Source organism: Thunnus albacares, chromosome 11 (assembly GCF_914725855.1).
Source record: "Thunnus albacares chromosome 11, fThuAlb1.1, whole genome shotgun sequence".
Lineage (NCBI taxonomy): Eukaryota > Metazoa > Chordata > Actinopteri > Scombriformes > Scombridae > Thunnus > Thunnus albacares.
In genome coordinates this window covers 24,482,487-24,503,541 of record NC_058116.1, presented here as the reverse complement: position 1 = coordinate 24,503,541, position 21,055 = coordinate 24,482,487, and the positions used below count along the sequence as shown (strand labels likewise).

The 21,055-nt window shown below is 39.3% G+C and overlaps 1 protein-coding gene across 3 annotated transcripts in view; it reads right to left on the bottom strand.

Annotated features, from left to right (window-relative positions):
- adarb1b (adenosine deaminase RNA specific B1b) overlaps window positions 1–21,055 on the bottom strand; it is a 116,903-nt gene that overhangs the window by 17,718 nt on the left and 78,130 nt on the right. For all 3 annotated transcript variants that reach the window (XM_044365433.1, XM_044365432.1, XM_044365434.1), the window contains one exon: window positions 2,399–2,473. In XM_044365433.1, the coding sequence (XP_044221368.1) occupies window positions 2,399–2,426 (28 nt within the window). In that variant the 5' untranslated portion in view covers window positions 2,427–2,473. The remainder of the gene's footprint in view (window positions 1–2,398; window positions 2,474–21,055) is intronic.

The following is a 21,055-nucleotide window of genomic DNA, read 5'->3' as shown; positions in this document are numbered from 1 at the left end:
GGACCAGGCAAACAGGAAGAATACATCAAAGAGGCAGAAGGAGAGGACTCCACCTACTGCAGGATCCTAAAGGCTTGACTGGCGACAGGGTACAAGGTCAAAATGTGAGGTTACACCCCCTTTGCATAAGAATTTGAAAAGAATGACTGTCGTTTAAAAATGAGGAAAATCTGAATTCAAAAGCGGTTTCTAATGAGGCGCCATTCATATGACCCTGTGCCTCTGAGATCCCACCCATGGAGCTTGTCAGAGATCACAGTGTTCTAGCTTTCAAAATGCACTGACATGCCGCTACCATCTGCATACTCTAATTGACATGTCTCAAGGCAAGAAAAAAAAAAAAAACCAAACAAACAAAACAAAAACATTAAAAATGTATTCCTAAGATCAAGTATAACAAACTGCACATTCTTCAGTTCATGAGCTCTGAAAACATGCAAGATTTTTTTTGGGTTGTACATGCATTCTTCATGGAGTTTTGCAGATAAAAAGGGATGAAAAAGGGAAAGGAGGGACAGAATAACAACAACCAAGGAGAACTGTCACTTATCAAAACGGTGACAGGTATAATTTGTGTGTCGGGCAGGGACACAATCTCAGCCGGTGACCTTTAACCACCATTGATTTTTGGGGCATTTGTTATGTAATAAGTAATAACAGCTGAATGTCCCCGGAGAAAATGGTACAAGATTACCACAGAGTTAGATTTTCATTCTACATGACTTATTTTAAAATATACAGTATTTTTTCTCTGCAAAAGATATAATGAGTAGAGCTTTTACCTACTGGATTCAGACATAATATACTTACACACATGTTTAGCTAGCGATCATAACAGGAGGGGATATAGTCACCAATACTCCAAATCAGAATAAATCTATATATAATGAAAATACTAGCATGCTAAACAGAAATACAATGAACATAATGGCACACATAAAAACTCGGAGCTCCCTTTCTCTGTCACAAATTAATTTTTGACAGCAAAAAAATATATATAAATAGTTTATTTTTCAATACACAATATATAAACTTTCACTAAAGGGGGTATCTAAAGGGCTCAAATGGAAACTGATCACTTAAGAAGAGTATGTATAAGTTTTGGCTGGATGATGCTGATGCTCTGAAGCCTTAAAGCCAGATCTGAGGACAAAAGAGCAACAACCATGACACCATGCACTTGAATTATGGCACACATATGCAGTTGTGGTCATTATCATGCCAGCATTTGTGTAATCAGCATCCATTAGCTTCGCAAGAAGAAAAAAAACAAAAAAAAAAAAACTCCCATATGCTTGGATTTTTCAGCGCTGAAAATCCCCCGTGGTGGTTGCATGAACCGAATCAAAGTATTTTTTTCACTACTTCATTTTAAGTATAACTTGTTAGTTGGACTTTTGATTCATGTGATTAAAGAATTTAAAGAACTGCTAAGGTTGTCACATAAAAGTAAAACATTTCTTTCATGTGTTTCTTTGGTGTTTCCCTTGGTATTTAAGAAATAGGCTTGTGTGAGCTTGAACTGTGTTTTTATCTTCAAATACATCTTCTGACTAGCAGCTAAAATGTAAGACAGAAGCCGCCTCTGGAAGACAACAAAGAGTATTTTGCAACTCTGTGCTTATTTGACTTAACGCAACAACATGCTTCTTCTCATCTCAAAAACACAAAGTGTGACACTACAACAAGAGAGCTGTTGGTTTGCGTTGTAGGTTAGGGTTCTACTAGGATGACAGCTCTCTTTGAATGTAAGTTCAAAACTGTTAAAGTGCGGGGAAAAGATATTCACTCATGACTTTCTTTGCCTTCTGAGGTTTAGTTACTGAGTTCAAACCAAAATGTCTAATTAAAGTTCAATAAGCTGGAGAGGAGAGGATTTTCTAAAGGGGGGAAATGAAAGTAGAGGAAATCTGTAATATGACCTGAAGCATCTTAGATGTAATGATTATTATTTTTTTTTTTTTGTAAAAAGTTTCAGTTACATTAGTGAGTGTATTTATTTGCAGAGCCTTGTCTCTTGGTTCAGGTAAGGACAAATGACACTTATGGAATCTGACAGAAGGGCGACTAAATGATATAATAAATCTTTTTAGGCATACTTTTAGAAAACACGTTTGCATTTACAGATTCAGTTTGCATTTAGTTTGATTAGTTTTGTACTATTGCACTAAGCAATAGTACTATACTTATATTTGCATAATATAAGTAAGCAAGATGTGTTCATACTGATTACGCATCTTAGAACGACAGGATGACAAACAAGGGGAGACATGCGGGCTGACAAAAAAAAAAAAAAAAAAAATACAGGCAGACGTATTTTAAAGCAGAGATCAGCTATTGCACAAAACACAAAAAAACACGAGTTAAGGCAACACGAGACGAAGCTGAGTAGACTCACTCATATTCTCCTCCTCATCCACATCCATGGCGACGGGTTTGTTCTGACCTGAGAGCAGCCTCGCCCCCGCTGCACCTGGGGATCAGAGGACAGACGGGTGGACTGCTTAAGCAGATACAGAGTAATACGCATGCACATTCAAAGTAGCTATTGACATTGAACAGCTACAGCGATGATAAATTTCAAAGCTTGTGGCACCGACACACACACACACATACACACACTAAGAAACATGCATGCATTGCACAGTGTAAGTAGCCCTTGATGTAGGCATATAAATATTCAGAAACGGGGAGATATCAAGGTGAGAGAGGAGGCCGGGGCTGACAGGCCTTAATAGCAGGAGCAGTCTATTGTGACTTTAATATCCTTCCGATTAGACCTCATTTCCCTCTGCCTGCTGAGAGATACAGAGCTAGTGATGTGGCCAAGTCACTGCCACTGCTACACACACACACACACACACACACACACACAGTATCCGCAGGTGGAGAGAGCTCCATTAAGCAATATTTTCACAGTAACACTAAATCAAATGATTTTCTGCAATCTGAAATGTACGCTAATGCTGCTTTTGCTAATTACGTTGACAATCATCCAATTCTCTCGCTATTTTAGTTTCCCCCAGTTTATATGGTTGATTCCAAAGCTGCCAATGAGGATCATTAAGAAAGCCAAACTTCCAGTGAGCCGTTTTTTTTAGACCTTACTGAAGCGTTTGGTCAGAACTGACAAGACATAAACCAACTATGTCAACCTGTTATCTCTCTCCATTTGTGAATAGCCAGCAGGTCAAATCCAAATAACTGCAGTCAAATTAGGACTGAACTTTTTATGTAAATATTTGTTAGCAAACAGTTTATTATTTACACATCCAGCAGATATGGAGCAACACTGGTATTCATTTGTAGTGGTGTTTCAGGCCACTTGCTGATTCTTTTAGTTCTGCTCTACAGGAAACTTCTGGATCTTTAGCTTCTAAATGCTCCACTGTATTTGCTAGCTAGTTGCTAACTTTGTGTGTCTTTTGGTAGTGTTCAGTGGGGTTATCAGCCCTTTTTCCACTGAAAACAGCTGCCTGCTGTGGCTGGAAACAAGGTGGATGAGAGTGAACCAAAACCGTAAAGTTGTGGGACTGATAACCAAAACAATGAGCTAAAAGATGCTAAAATGCTCTGTGGAGCTGAGGGGAACTATGGAGTCAAGTGATAATCATCAAGTGGGTTTCTTACTACAAGAGAACCCTTTGCCATTACACATTTGATCCATTGTTAACATATAAACTCACTGAGCACTTTATTAGGAACACCTGTGCAATCTAACACAATCCAATACAAAAGCTCTGCCATAAATTCTACTTTTAAGAAGTTTATACATTTTCAGTTTTTGTTGACACTGTCAGAAAGGCTATATATATTTCACCCCCTTCATGTATGTTAATAGGGAGGACAGAATATTAGGAACACAGCTTGGTAATGGTAGAGTTTATGGCAGAGCTGTTTAGTGATTTGTATCAACCATAAGGTTCACTTCTGGTAATCCTCCAAAAATAGCTTTTGAAAAAAAAGAGGCTTAGTTGAACAAGTTGCACCACTGGCTTATGCTATTATGCTAATTACAGAATTAATAGTTATAAGAAAGTTTCAACCGCATGACTTCCTCATCAGTCTCCCTGCCAACCACTTGAAAAGTCATGGCCCAACAAAAAAAAAAAAAAATGTTGCTGAGAGCAGGGCACATGAGCGCAGACTGATGAAACAGACTAACAGAGTGAGTTAGATGAGGGAAAGAGAGAGTTAAGGCGGCAGAGAGGGAAAAGGCAGAGAGGCGAACGACACAAAGAGACAGAGAGAAAAGCAGGAGAAAGATGGCATTATGATATAGAACAGATTGTGCTGATTCTACTCTCGCTCTACCCGCCTTCCATCAGTGCCCCCATTCCTCAGCCAGACACTTTCTTAAGCTAAACTAAATGGGCTAATTAATCTGGGCTAATGGTGGGTGACAGCAAATATGCTAGCACAATTATCACCCTATTAAAGATTCATATTCCAACCCATAATTGAAAAAGAAAAGGTGGGGTGAAGGGAAGATGGGTGGGAGTAGGTCCAACAGAGTGGAAGATGAGAGTCATTTTTCTCAGGTAGGAGCCAGGTGCCCCCCCCCCCCCCCCCCCAAAGCCCCCCGTACTCCTCCAGCAACTCAGAACCACATCTGCACTCAAGACTAGTTGCACTACTTTCATGTTGTTACAGCTGCAGCATAATTTTATGGCTCCAAGATTTTAATTATTGAGGTTAACTTTCTGGCTATGAATATTTTTAACATCTCAAAGTGGTCTTTAATAGCCAAATCAAGTCTATTGTATAGGTTAATGGCGTAGCCAGATGTGGGATTGGGCACTTGTGAATAAATTAATTAGACTGAATATATTTAAGTGCAAAACCAAATGTAAAACAAGATAGTGTTTTTTTTTCTCTGTCTCATTCCTCTGACACACACTGCTGTGTAGTTTCATCAGTACGCAATGCAAATGTGCCTGTCGGTTTTGATTTTCAGATGAGACTACCTTGGTCATAAATCTGTAAGTAATCCTAAAAATCAGTGGGGAGAGTCCCACAAAGAATTCATAAAGTTTTTGTGTGTGTGTGTGTGTATCCTGAGAAGTAAATCTAGAGGTAAATGGCTACGCAGTCCTAAAGGGCACTGCGGATTTCATAAAAAACCTAGTCACTGCATTCTGTTAACTAAAATGAAAGTTCACATATTCGTTTGTGTGTTGAGTGAGATTCACGATCCCGTTCTGTAATCTATCATCTAGAAATACACTGAATGTCAATGAGAAAATCAGTCTGTGTAACAGTGACGCAACATTATTAGTACAGATCAAGAGCTGCAACAATTAGTCTATTAATCAATTAGTCAATCTATTCTGATAATCAAATGATTGTTTAGTAATTTTTTAAGCAAAAATGTCAAATATTTGATGATTCCAGCTTCTCAAATGTGAGAAGTTAATGTTTTTCTTTGGCATACATGATAGTTAACTGAATATCTTTGGGTTTTGGACATTTAAAGTCAACTTGGACTCTTGACATTTTATAAACAAAACGATTAATCGAGACAATAATCAGCAGATTAATCAGAAGTGAAAATTAGTTGTCTCCCTAAGACACATCAGTGGGTTGCATGTATGTGTTACATATTTGTGTATCTCTTCTCTTTAATGATGCCTGATTAAATTCTGTCAAACGCATCAGTAAATATAAAGTCACACATTAAATAATCTCAATCCAGACTTTATAGACAATATACATCTAGTTGCCTAATATATTCTACCTACAGGGATACCCATAAACCCTGAAAGGCAGTAACATTTTCTTTAATATTGTTATAATAGCATTTCCTCTCTGTATTATCTTAAGATTTGCAATATGAAAAATATTCACCCCTCTTTCTTTATTTTATGTATGTAAGCTGCTTTGTTAAAATGACTTCAGAACCAAGAGAACAAAGTGTGACTGAGTTTCGGGAAGCAAATACTTTCCATCATAACATTACGTATTCTACTACTGTCGATACAGAGAAATGATATTCCAGTATTCTCTACAGAGGGATTGATTCCAACGTAATGTTTATTAATGATCGGCTAGATAGCTTAGAGACATCTCATGGTCTATATTTGGCGATAAGGGGATTTAAAACAGTTACACCACTTAACCAACAAATAAGAAATGGAAGTTACAGAACATCAAAAATAGCTGTTTTCTGAATTTCTTTACAACTTGTACATCAAAGCATGCAGAATCAATTTAGACATTTCCATGCATGATGATTTATAAGACACTGGTAAAGGCAAGGCGGGATCCTTCATAGATTTTAGTATTGACCATTTTTGAACACACACACACACACACACACGACTGAAGCAGAGGATTTAAAGTGAGTCAAAAGAATCAACATTGAGGGCTGCCGACTATCTCCCTCCACATGCATAAACGATACCGCGCCATCAAGTTGTGAGACGGTTTGGTTCCAGGTAATTCTGAGTGGACGCCAAGGGAGGCAGGGAAAAGAGAAAGATGAGAAAGAAGATGAAAAACCTCAAATTCAATCTGGCACGGTGAGAGGGACTGAGGGGAAATAAGGTGGTTTTGATTTGTCTCTCATCCCTCGCTTGCGCTGTGACGGCGCGATACAGCATCGCCACCATGCAGGGAGCACCGGCAGCGGCCAACTGGCGGGAGGCGGTGGGTGGGGGGGGGGGGAGAGAGTGAGGGATGGAAAGGTAAAGGTGAGGGAAGAATAGAGGACAAGAGAGATAGAAAATGCAATCCTATTCCAAGTAAAAGAGAATCATTATCTCTTCTAAAACAGAAGGCGATGAAAAGGTCTGCCCTTGGCTGGCTGTGGGGTTCGAACTGTCTCAAACAAACTGCTCGTGGAGGCTACTGTAGGAAATCAGATTTTCTGATGAAATTATTTCAGACCGATACTAGAACTTGAAATAAAAAAATAAAAAAAAAAACACTGAAAGCCAGGACATAAATAATTTAATAAATAATCTTTGCATGCACAAAGAGCTTAACCTTTAATAATTCAAAAAAATAGAAAACATAAAAATCTATTTCGGCATGCACCGTGTTAGTAGCACCCCTTTGCAACTGGATCGTTATGTGCTCTTAGCTACAACTTGAAAGCTAAACTGTTATGGAAATGGAGCACATGGAGAAAATACATCAAGCTCCGTTGGTGCAAAAACGCAAAAATGCATTTACCGCTGTAGCGATGCATTAAAATACGAGGCAGGGTTTTCCCCTTGAACTACCTCTTTATCCTGCACACATATTCCAGGCAACACGATCGATAGTTTTACTGAACTCTATATGCAACTCTCTCCAAGGTCTCTACATGTGCTCCTGCTACATCCAGCAAATGATCCAAACATATAAATAGTTGATGCTAAATTACCTCACTGATTTACAATCTTCACATAACCTCGGTGCTCTGTCTCACAGCCATAATGGGATTATTTAGGACACTCACTGCGTGTTACGTTATCAGGTAATATCTGCCTTTTCTGTCTTTACACTACTTTATCTACCTGACCTTTCACTGCAAATGGTAAGGGACGGCTCTTAAAATGCTCGAGACATGGATCTGCTCTCACTAGGACGGTGGCTTTTACGGACTGTGTGTCTTAACTCTGAGTGTCCCTTTTCTGCTTCCTGTATTACTTTAGATTCCTGGTTTTTCTTTGCTCTCAGCCTTTTTTTATCTGGTGGCGATTTAAACTGTCCCTTTGCATTTTAAAGGTTCTGTGCCCCTTTATATTTTTTGACCTGTACTCTAATATGTGGAATTGTTTCTATACTGTGTGTGGTACAGTTTCTGTTGTATCGGCGCTGTATCTCCCTCCCAAGAACATCTTTAACTCTGGCTCATGTCCTTCACTAACATGTTTAGTGGCAATATTGTTGCCTGAATGTGGCTTTCTATCAAGGGGGATGGAGATATTAGAGGAGAGACTATTATGGCCTGCGGTAGGTGATACATGGTCAGATGTAACAGTAGATGATGCTGGACAGAGACCTGCAGAAAGACCCCGAGGCTGCTGTTGAATTGAGCCATTTTTCTTTACAACTACTGAAATGTATACGTTTCTCTGCCAAAATACGCCAATAACAATAATAAAATATTGAAAACCTCACAGTTTTGCATTAACTTTGTCTTAGTTGCATCTTGTATTCTCCTGTAGGTTATTTCAGAATCATATTTAAACTCTAAATTCATTCAGATTAAGGCATTATGATTTCAGGTCAAATTAGTGTTTTTTCCTTGTGGAGAAAGGCAGACTGTCTGTTCATGACTCTTACGCTACGTCTGGACCACTTGTAAATTTCGTTAAGAGATTGTTATAAGTAAGAAAATCGGTTATGCCACAAACCGCTCGTACGTGCTGTCTAAGAACAAACCCGGTCGTACGAGTATTATATATATTATATTGCAGTTATAGCAGGTGATACCACCAAAATGGACACAAGGAGACACAGTTGTAATTAGTATCAATGATGACATGGCAATTGACCCACTGATGGAATGATGACTTCTAATTGGTCCCTGGACAAGATGAGAGCCTCTGATTGGTCTGACTGTCATCTCAGGTAAAAGGTTTCCTGTGATTATACAGTCAGTGGAGAAGGTACTCGAGCTCTGAAAGCAAATATCTCCTTTACTTTAAGTTTTAGTCTTTCACCTTCCACTCAAACTATCTGTGATTGGAAACAAACTTAGTTTAAGGAAGTCTACAAATACACTTAAAATCTACCGTTTGACAGTATCAAAAGGTGGATTTTTTTGTGTGTGTGTTTTATTTGGATGAGAAGTCACAGTCTTAAATGCAGCCAGACCCAATTTAACGCAACTCTAATGGAAATAGATCATTTTGTTCCCATTATTTTTCAGACTGCAGTGTCGACAGGGAACGTCAGTGGCACCAACTAATGCTTGTCCCCATAGAGGGAATCTACTACTGTCACCCAGACTACATTAACAGCATATTAACAGACAAAAAGCCTCCTCCTTCAGATTTTCAGCAGTCTGACATGCTGCTGTGTTGACAGGACCAAGACAGAGTCTAAAAGCAGTCCCCGCTTGGCTCCTGACACTCGCAGACGCAGAGACAAAAAGCATAGCATGCATCGTTGGACAAATAAGAGTCATGTACGTACTTATCTCTGTGAGCTCAATGTTGCTCTCCATGTGAAAAACATCCCTTGTTCCAGTTGACCTGAATGATTTCTTATCTTTGTTGTCCTTTTCTTTTCTTTTCTATAGTTCAAAAAATGATATTTGCCTTTGTTTTTATGGTCTCTACTTTCTGTGATTTGATCTCATGCTCTCGTATCTTTAGTCATTTTAATGCTAATTGGAAAAAAAAACTCAGTATTTGTATTTTAGTCCTTTTTAAAGTCAGTTTAGTGCTTTTTGAAATGCATTATGTTGTTTGGTCCCAATTCTTGTGGAGGTTATCAAAAATAATAACAGTAAATATCACTCTAACTATGCTTAAAGTTCTGAGTTTAATGTTAAAAAAAAAAAAAAAATCACTCATGCAGCTTTATCAACTTTAACGAAGTCAAAGTAACTGAAAAGCACTGAAGAGATGTGTTGAATTCAACATGTGTAGCCTTTGATATAAAGTCAAGTGAAAAAACATAATTTTTCAGACTAAGAGTTGTAAAAAAAAAAAAAAAAAAGACCTTGTGAATGAATGGCCACTCAAGATTTAAAAGAAAATCCTTTGAGGAGAGAAAGCATGTAAAGTGAAAACAAATTTAGACAAACATACAGCCAATTCCAATCTGGTTTTGACCTTTAAATCTCCTCTTTTGAATAGCCACTACATTCCTTACAGAAAATATTTTTAAAAATATTATTCAATCATTTCACCGACTTGTTAACTGTGGTCTTCTACCGTTATTGTGTGTGTGACATCATTTGCTGCCAGTGTGCAATTTCTTGATCTATGGAGCGTCCTTGAACAGCGTCTGTACAGTCAGTCATCCCTGGTTCATGTTTGATGGTTGGTTTTTTAATATATATATATTTTTGCATGTCTTCCACTTGATACTGATGTATAAATTCAGCTTGTATGCTAAGTTTACACAAGTTTGCTTGTAAAGTTGAACACTGTGTGAGTCTCAATGATTATGGCAGCCTGTTTGAACAAAAATTACTAAGTTTGCTAAACCTACTACTACTTTTGTACAGTAAAAAAGGCAAACAGTCATCTACTGTATTGATAATATTAATGGTTAAAATGTTTTAATTAAATACATCAGTCATTATCAGATTCACATCGCATCAAATCATCCTTTGTCATTTGCCATTTGCTTCGCCAATAGACTGTTTAACTGACTGTTTTGGTCTGACAGACTCTCAGGAGACACTGTGGTTTGCGGTACAATGTCAGGACTTGCTGGGTAATGGACCAACACAAAGGCTCAGCTGGGAGTTAAGAGGGAAAAATGGGCACTGCCCTCGCACACCCACTACCACTTCAGCCCCGAAGGCAGAGCTAATTTAGAGGTGTGCGGCTGAAATTCAGTTTCGGTGTGTGTGTGATTTAAGTACATTACAATAGCGGGTCTCAAAGTGGGGTCTGGGGACCCTCAGGGGTCCTTGAAAGGGTTCTGGGGGGTCCCCAGCAAAAAGGGAAATCATTTATTTTCACTATAATTCCATCCACAAGTAACACAATGACAGAATGACAGTATGACTAACATCTAAAGGCAAAAATCTTATCAGATGGGACAAAATCTTATCAAATGGGGGTCTGTGGTCTAATTTGTGTCATTTCAGGGCTTGAGATGAAGAAGTTTGAGAACCACTGCATTATGAAATGATTTCTACCATGAAAATACAAAAGAAAATCCAATGCACGACACTTTTCCTTGAAATTAATTGGGAGTAGGGATGTAATTAACTATTCATTTCTGGATTAACTTCTTGTTTTTCCATAAAATATTAAAAAATAAAATAATCTGATTATAATTTTCCAAAGCCAAAGACAACGTCTTTAAATCTGTCATAAGATATTTAATCCACTATCATATATGAGAAAGTTAAGGACTGTAGCACATTCCCACATTCGAGAAGGTGGAAACAGGGAAGGTTTCGCCCCCCAAACATGAAACTGGGAAAACAGAACTGCAGGCGTGAAGAGGTGTAGAAAGAGGAGAGAATCAGTCTTTTATTGTGTTCCAGACTTTAATATCTGACAGTCGGTCGTTTATCATCATGGACCGCTGATGGTGAGAGAAGGGAAAAGGTGGAGAAAGCAGAGGCAGGGAGTATCAATATGAATTTTTTATTTGATGGGTTTTATGGGAGATTGCATTTCAGAAGCCTGGCAGAGTCAAGGTTCATGGAAGAGTGAGAAGGAGACAGTAATAGGCCAGGTCATAAAGGCCAGCTGAGAGATAATGGTGGTCCCTGCACATGAACACAAAAGAAACATACTACACACTATTCAATACTGTATGAGGAAAAAAAAGACGTAAATCAGAAGCCCAAAAACATACAGCATCAAATTTTATCATTATGTTCGAAGCTTAAAACTCCCATCATATATTTTCTATCTTTTTTTTTTCTTTAAAACCACACACAGCACACACAATTTCACACAAATACACAAACACACAAACTTAGGCTGGCTTCAGGTGTGGTCATAAATCATCAGAGTGAGTGGCTATGATTCCCCCCAGCACCAACAGAGCCAGGAGAGAGGTAGGGAGGGAGGGAGGGAAGGATGGAGGGAGGGAGGGAGGGATGGTGGCAAGCAGGGGCTGGCTAGTGGGCCAGAGAGGAGTTCGTAGCTACTAAATGGCTGCCCTCGCTTCCTGTCTCCATCAAGGCCAGAACGACCGACTGCTCAGCCTTGGGTGCGACACATTGCAGACGACCATCGTAAGTGACACAAATACACATAACTGTGTGTATATTAACACTTTTAGACACAGAATAACCAGATATACAGGCAACCAGATAAGGAATAAAGAGATACGTAGCCCGCATCAGATTTTTAGCATCAGTTGAGTCCTTTTTGAACCAGACAACGCAATAATCCATGTGTATTAATTTGCACCAGCTGCAAATCCACAGGAGACCTTTCTGAAAAAGAGATATTTCAGTCTCACCTTTAGATTTATGTCTAAAACACATATTTCTTCTGGACCAATACAAGATGAGTCGGGGGCTGAGTAGAACCAACAACTTCCACCTCCAAGGAAACCGGAGCTAAACATCTGCTTGTATTGGCTTTATATGGTCTGTCTTAAGCTGTGCAGTTACAGATGATGTGCAGTTTGAAAGATAGTATAGCGAATGCCAGAAAGATTAGATAACTGTCTGACTGTGTTTAAAGAGAAATGTGACTACCGTAAGACCACCGCAGGAAAGTATTTGAAAGCTATTTGAGTAATTAACGAGATATGTGATATGATCTGAAGTGTCATGTTGCTCTGAAGCCTACGTATGCTGCTAATGCTATGAATTATTTAGCTATGTTTTTTTGACTCCGATGTGATCCCTGACATTTTAATTCCCTGATTCTAACGTCGGGGTCACATTTCTGCATTTACTGAGAATCTAACAAAACTGGTTTATTTATCAGATGAGGGCTTTCACTGGATGTTTTTTTGGTTGTGTGAAGATATTGACTTCTTGAGTTGAGCTTACTGTTTGATTTATTTTGATTTTGACTAGAAGATTCCAGTTATATGTTATTTTATGTATTGTTTCTATATCTGGCTCTGGCTCAAGCTGTTTGATATAAAAAAGAACAATTAGACAAAAAGACATTAAACTTATCTTTGCTTTTCTGATTACTTAATACTGTTCTGGCCTTATCTAGCCTCTAGTAGATTATAATGATAGCCTGTCTCCAGACTTATGACTCGCCGCCCACATCTTCAATTTGTTTATTCAAATGGGTATGTTGTTGTGCGTATCGATGGCTGTTTCTGCCCATTGAGGAAACCAACGTACAACCAGTTAGATTTTTGCAGACAGGATTAAGAATGGGGATGTGATCTTCTAACATAGCTAGCAAGTTAACTAGCTACATCCATGACAATTAAAGACAGAAAATTGGCCACAAAATGGTTAAAAGCCTGGTTGAGATAGATGCTGCTCTAAGTGGACTTATAGAAACAACAAATCTTATATCTATATATCTATATATATCTATATATCTTCATATTCCTTGGATCATCATAAAAAACATTAGGCTAACTGCTCCCACTGGCCAAACAGATCCGTCACTCACTGCTGATTGGTTATGACAAAACGCCCTCAAACAGAAATCAGCCAACATGAACACGATGTCAGGCCGAATAAACGAAGTGAAATGAAACTGCGATTCAGTCTGATAATCAGGCTAATAATGACACAGACAAAGGGCTCCAAAACCGTTGCTAATACTGTAGTACCAGCAGTATCTTTAAAGCTGGCAGTGACATCATTTTATCAAAAATAATATTGCGTGTTGACTGTCTGTCTACCATCCATATATACTGATATCAGAGCTTAGTATAACATACTGTATGTTATAGATCAGTAAATTCAAGTTGCCAATAACTAGCAACAGGCATATTTGCGCTGACCTAACATGAAAAACAACACTGTTTAATATTAAACCAACTGACTCACTGGTTTAACTGGTTCACTAAGCAAAAACCTTTCTGGAGACTGATAGAATAAATGGTAGAAATACCTCATTGACCAATCAGATTCAAGTGTACAACAGAATTGTGACTGACAAACTTGGTGTCTTCATTAAACTAAATTAATGTTTCTACCTTCCGCTGACGGAGGGAAAACCTGAACCTTGTTTATCAAGGTTTGCAAGGCCATAGAAGGAGGAAACGTGGAAAAGAGGGGAAAAGAGGAGAACTGTGGTGATGGCAAAAAAAAAACCCAGTGCCAGAGAAAAGAGAGGAGAAACAGATCGAACAAGACTGAGAGTCCAAAATGAGGTATCGAAGATGAGAGGGAGGGAGGAGATGAAAGGAAAAAAAAGAGAGGGCAAGGAAAGGGAAAGAAAGTGGACAGAGACAAATGGCCAGGGGAAATGACCGGTGCAGGAGAGCCCGCCTATGAGACAGCCCTCTCAGCAGCTCTAACACAGACTGATAGGCCCACCAGGCGGTTACCACTCAGATCCATTCCTGTACCTTATTCTCAAAAAAATCACATTTCAGACCATATTTAAGTTTAACAAGGTACCGTTACTCTTAATGGGAATACTGCAGGTCTATGTGTTGTTTAATATGAAGTGTCATATTTTGGTTGTACTTGAAATTGAGCTGAGTTTAAGGAATTAAAATTAAGTCTTTTATTTCTATGTGTTTCTTACCTGCTGTTATTAGTGTGACACAGAACCACAATGATTTTTTTGCTTTCAATGAAATAACCAAATTTTTCTTTTTAGTACCATTTAGTGACTTCAACAAGAAGAGAAGAACCGAACATCGCTTCATGTCTTTCTCTAAATACTCTCCACTTACTATTTTCACTTATTCTGACAAAGTTCAGGTTATACTTTTATCTAACCTGGAAGCTCTTTGTATTGACTGGAAGAGGTTTCCCTCACAATTCAGCATGCATGTGACAAAGCTTTGAGTGCCAAGATGGTCCAGATCATTTCTAATGTGGAAATATTTGTATGATCTAAAGTCACGTGCAGAGGTAAGCGAATGTGAGAAGGAGGTAAGTAAGTAGTAAGCTCAGAAGGTGCAGGAATTGAACACCTCAGATGGTGCAATGAGACTTAAAAGTTTAGAAGGAGGGAGAGGAACGTAAAATAAAGACAGAGAGAGACACAAGGAGGAATGCAGGGATCGTTGTTAACTGTCCATGTATGATGTTAGATAAGTGAGTTCTACTATCACCCTCCTAGAATCCCATTACTTTCCCAATAAAGCTTTGGCAGCCCAGTGATTACCTCAAGAAAGCAAGAGGGAAAGAAGAATTTTAATAGAAATGGGATCAAGGTTTTTTCTGTGTGGTCAGAGCCGTCCTCTCTCTTTCCGCTCCGTTGCTTCCTCAGGTGATGCACCTTAATGGAGTACACGTGTGGGCGCTGGTGGCCTAATGGAGAGGTGTCGTGCTAGAAAGGGGGAGTGCCTGTCGTGCTGCCTGATTGAAACTGATGGGCCAAGGTAAGGAGGCCACCGAGTACGGCCACCCAACATCGCCTTTCCTGTCTCATCAAACACACACACACACACACATACACACACACGAACACACACATGCACACTTACCTCAGAGTCCATTATTCAATTTGGCCCTTCTAATGACCAGTGAATTAGCCTGCCAAAAGCGATTTGCCTTCTGAGCCCTACTGCAAGACGTACATGCTTTCATCCATTCTGCATATTAAGAGGCAGCCATTCAGACACTGACATCCGATGAGCCTCCTCCAATCAGCTCTGCGGTAGATTTAGCTGGACGAGCTTGGGTGAGGAAGGTTTCTGATACAATGAGCAGATCAAGCAAAAGTTCAACATATTGAGAGATACGCTTTTATTCGTTTTCTAGTTTGAAGAGATGTTTGATACCACTTTCATATCTGTCCATTAAATATAAAGCTACGGCAAGCAGCTGGTTAGCTTAGCTTAGCATAAAACTACTAAAAGGGGGGAAACAGCTCACTAATGAACATGCTATTTTTTTGTATGTTTAATCCATTCAAAAATCAACATGTATAAAGGTCATTTTGGCATTTTACAAATGGTTATGTGCCAAACTATTTTTTGGCTGTGAGCAGTTGCCAGGCAACCAGCGGAGACTCCAGGAAGTGACTGGTCGTGGCCAAGAAAGACATAGTCAGGCGCATAATGCCTCATAATTCTTTATATCAACCTAATCAAGTCTTTCTACAAGGCTTATTACGGTGTCTTGTTAATGTAATGTAACTTTCAAATTAGCCTCAAACACCAATAGCCACACCTGCCACTGTATTAATAAAAAAAAATCCATCATGAATTGCTCCAGTTGTCACACCAGTAGAGATTCAAATGATCTTGTAAACAGTTTTGGGCTTGGCAACCCAAAGTCTGAGTGGCTGACTGTATCCATGTTATGTCAGGTCATTCACAGAGGATACGCTGCACCTCAAGGCAGCTGGAGGCTATAGTACTGAGACTGGTCAGCACTGCATTGGCTTCTGCCAAAAAATCAGCAATCAGAATGCTGCAAATGTCAAGAGACATAAAGAGAGACTGGCAGCTATACCCGCCTGTTTTGAGCACTTTGGTACATGCATGGGAAGACTCAATTTGGCTAAAGTTTGTGCATACTGCATCATATCTGACAATACAAAGCTACACTGCGTCAGTAGAAAACTGTTTAGAGCATAAAATCATCAATAGTTTATCCAGACCCGACAGTAGTATTTGAACCAACCATAATGGTAGCATAAAGACAAAAGTGAGGGAGACAGGCAATCAATAGTGGGGAGTCTACAGAAAATCTACAGTATAGAGGAAGGAAATGTGCGTGTGCTGAGAATGGAAAAGCAGGCAGCGTATGGACGGAGTATTCGATGCCGTTACACATCACGCATACCGCTAAACTCATGTACACTCGTGCTCTCTGCAGTGAAAAACTGTTCTGTCATTCTTTAAAGCTTCCTTAGGTCCAGGTATCAGATTTAATAATAATAAAACTCCTCTACTTTTGCTTTCTTCCATCTTTTCAAGGTTGTTGGGTGGCTGCCTCTCCTCTTTTCACTAGGAGCTGTAAAATCTATTTGACAGCTCTGATTTATGACACGGCATAGGCACCGAGCGCCTGTGGGGATCGGAGTGTATGGCTGAGTGTGTTTGGAGGTGTGCGGATGTGTGCGGGTGTATGAGCATGTGCGGCTCACACAGACGGACCACCGCTGCTCTGTGCTCAATGCTCAAGCACCTGACAGAGCGCCCAGGTATGCGGGGAAACTCCTGGAAACTGACATGTGCACACAAATATCTAGAAACGTTCGCACCTGTGCTTGAATGCACACACACACACACACACACACACACAGAACACCAATAAAAACTATAACATTTACAGAGCCCATAAAAACCATAAGCCTAAAACATTAAGTTTCATGAGTTACTCAAATCTGACAGTTTCCTAAAAATGCCACTCTTGTCTCTAACATTTTTCCAAGCAACTTGCAGTCTTTGCAGCAGTTTACTTCAGAAATCTGAAAGTGTGTCAGGTCTCCTTCTACCTTCTTCTGTCCATCTAACCCCCTCCTCCCCACACACACGCACACACACACAATTGTCTCCGCTGTCCTGTTCTCCTCGCCTGGATGCCCGGTGCTCACAGCTAACACCATTTGTCACATTCAAGGCCTGGTTAGACACACTGGGATCCTTCTCCGCAAGGAGAGGGATGTGCGTGTATGCTTGAATGTGTTTGTGTCTATGTATGAGAGCATGGAGGTTTGACAATAAATGCTGTGCAAAGACATGAATGCATCCGTGTATATTCATGTGTGTGTGTGTGTGTGTGTGGGTGTGACACCACTTGCGCCTGTGACACTTTTATCTAGGAGTTGAGTTTCACACCTCGTGCGTTTGCTGCTGTCAGGCAGAGAAGTACCAAAATGATGGACAGCAGGGAGAGGACAGGGTGGGAAAACTTAGCCAGATGAAAAAAGGTCGTGACAGCTGACAGGGAGGGAGAAAGTGCTCATAGACCCTAAGAGGACGAATGTCGGAGATGGGAGGCAAGAGAATAGAGGAGGATAGATGTATAGTCAGAGACTGAGGAGAAAAACAACAACAACAAAAAAAAAGGCAGCATGAATTGTGGTTGAGTTCTTTCTGAGGTGAGCTGCTAAAGTTTGAAATTAAGCTTTCCTCTGTATTGCAGGCAAGGGTTTTATACATAATACATTTGTTTGGGAAAATCCAATTTTTATCACTATATGTCCTGTTCCATTACCTCAAAACAAATTCCTCTCAGCAGCACCTAAGATATGAGCAAAACATTTCAATACCTATATCCATTTGAATCTACACTGACATATAACTGCACTAATGAAGTTTATCTCCATGGCGATAAAGGGAGCTGACACAAATCTCTCGGGCCGTGAAGTGTCTCTCCGCCAGCTTAACACACCTTGGCGGTTTGTGCAGTCTCGCTACGATGTTTTTTTTTTCCCCCCTCTGTTAGTCTGTTGCAGTCATTAGCGGCATGCTAATCAAGGCTAATTACATTGAGACAGGCAGACACAACTCATTTCTTATCATGACAGAACGCCGCTGTGTTTGTGGTGCCTGAAAATGTTACGCCAATAAATGAGGCACTGCTCATAATCAACAGCTTTTTTTTTTTGTTGTCAGATAAATAAATATTACCGTGTTTTCTATTTGATTTCCATTGCTGCTGTTGTCAAATGTTAATCGGCCTGTCTGAGCTTTTATAGAAGCTGTGCATTTATTTTTTTTGTGTGTGTGTCTACAGTAAATGCAGCAGCTTCGGTTATTCTCAAGGGAAGGGAAAACAGCCAAATCAATTAAGAAACTATATTTAGTCCTGGAGAATCTTACAAATGGTAATGATAATTTCTAAATCCCTTTAAGTACACAAATGTATGAATAAGTGAATAATTGAAATAATATATGAAAAGAGAAGCAGAGGGAGGAAGCAAGTAAAGGAATGAGTGAAAAAGGAAGGGAGGAAAGGATGTAAGGTTAGAAAATGCGGCTTGTTGTAGGTAAAGTCTTTTCCACAACGATGGATTGTGAGCATCAGGCGATGCAGATCCCACCCCCCCCTTTCTCTCTCTCTCTCTGCCCCCCTATTCAAGTTACAAAAACTCATTTTAGAGATTTCGCTGGCATGGCAGAAAAGCCCTCTGTTCCCCATTTCCCATATTTCATATACGGCCCATTGGAAAGCATCGTCTACGAGTGTCATGGCTTGGCACATTTATGAGAGATGCATTGAAGAACTTATTACTTGGAAGATATGCTTAAGTTCAGCATTTTGAAAGTGTCTGCTCTGTATGGTAATTCACTTATAAAGCAATGGTAAAATGTGATTATCTACACGGTCACTGGTTACACCATCAATACATAACAGTTCTACACTATAGACAACTAAAGGTCTGCATTAGAGTTGCAGATTATTATATATTAATAAGAATATGTTGTATTCAAATACAAGTCTTCAAGGAAGAAGAGAATATAATACAATGACAGAATAATTAGTGTTATAACCTTTTTCAAAGATGAATTTAAGAGAAGATAAATGGTTTTTATTTAAGTTCAGTGCTAACGTTACACACAATTAAAGAACAAAAAGCCGTTCATTGTTGAGGAAATTACCGCATTAAAGAGGGGTTTAAAAAATCTTGGTAGAAGACCCAATACTACAGGTTGGCACCATCACAGCAGAAACTCCATCATCCCTTTATTGATGTTTTAAAACACTCTATTTATTCGTGAACCTGAATGTAGCACCAGGTCCTGTCAATAACAAATTTGATTCTAAGTAACAGCCAACCGATTCCAAATTTGGGGGTATATGTGAAAATTATTTGATCTTAGGTTGGAAATACTTAATTTTAAACTACAGCTGGACTGGAGGTAAGTTATCAAGGTCTAAGTACATAAAAACAAGTATAATACTGCCCACCTTCAACCTGAGCAGAGGTCTAATCAACAAGAAACTGTCTGAACTCTCTTTGTATGTGAGTTGTAAATTAAGATTACACCTGAATTCTTATATTTAAGCCCCATTTGGATCAGATTAACATTAAAAATGGAGGTGGGGAATAACAGATTCACTGTGCTCCTCAGTTATTTAAATCATCCTTTCCGTCAGTGTTTTAACCAATGAGGAACTGCACGATGTGGTCTGTAACAGCTTATTAGATGATTTTACAGGGTCTTGCTCTCCTGATGGCTTTAAATGTTTTCTGTCATCGTATTGGTTCCCAAATAGGACCTTGATGGTGTTAAACAACTCAACTCTCGCAATATTTTGGAATGAGATTTCTCCTTGAGTGAGACTTGGTTAGACAATAACAAACAAACCGGATCAAGCAAAAAGGTAAAGAAAAATGTTTTATTTCTCTGTATGGTCCTTTCCATAATGTTGTGAGGCACTTATAATAACAATCCGAGTCTGTCAGTGGCAAAAACAAGAACTTTTAGTGGATGTATATTGATGGAGCACAATTGCCCCGAACGATTACATTTGCAGCCCATTTCGCAGCTGCCAGCTGCAGCACTCTCACTCAATACTGGACCAGTATCAAAAATTGTAGCCCCATTAGTCACTTAGACACTTTCCAGGTTGAAAAATACCAAAGTTTCCCTTTAACATGTTTCTGTCTATCAGTTAAGCGAAAATGGTTTTGACTTCCTTCGTTTTCAAATGTCAAATCTTATACTGAACTGGTAAAAGGAAGTAAAGTAAAAGCTTCTCCTCACGCAGGGTGGAAAAAAAAAAATTCAGATATACACTTTAAAATACAAGGACTTTGCTCTGGATGGGATTTAAATTACAGTAGGACCGGTGAGTCTGCCAAAAAACTGCAGGTATTTGCAGCTGCAATTATTACCCACAAATGTGCTCTGGAAGGCATTAAAATCACCGACCAGTGCAGGTAATGTTAACATCACCCCACCTGCCCCAGTGAAATGCATCCAGTCTGAATGGGGCTACGGACATACTGATAGTGTTAATGGGTTGCATTCAGTTTAAGTGTCTTACGTTCTGGGATAAGTGGTTTGTAACAACAGCAAGACACTGAGATGATATTTGGATTTGATCTACAGCTCTCAGTCAGATTCTAACTGCACACACAGCTTTAGGATGATGTTCAAATTCATCATTCAGACACACAAAATCATCTCTGAACTTTCAAAGTGAGCTGACAACACAACATTTTCTTAAAGTGAACATTGTCGGTGGAGTGAAATTACTATTCTGTATGAATTCTTTTCAGGGTTACAGTGTGGACTAGTGCTTTTAGACTTGGCTCTTCAAACAGCTGACCCTGGTCAACCCCTGTATTGACATGTTGAAGTGTCCTTGTGGAAGACACTAATCTGCACTTAATGGACTATCCAGTCC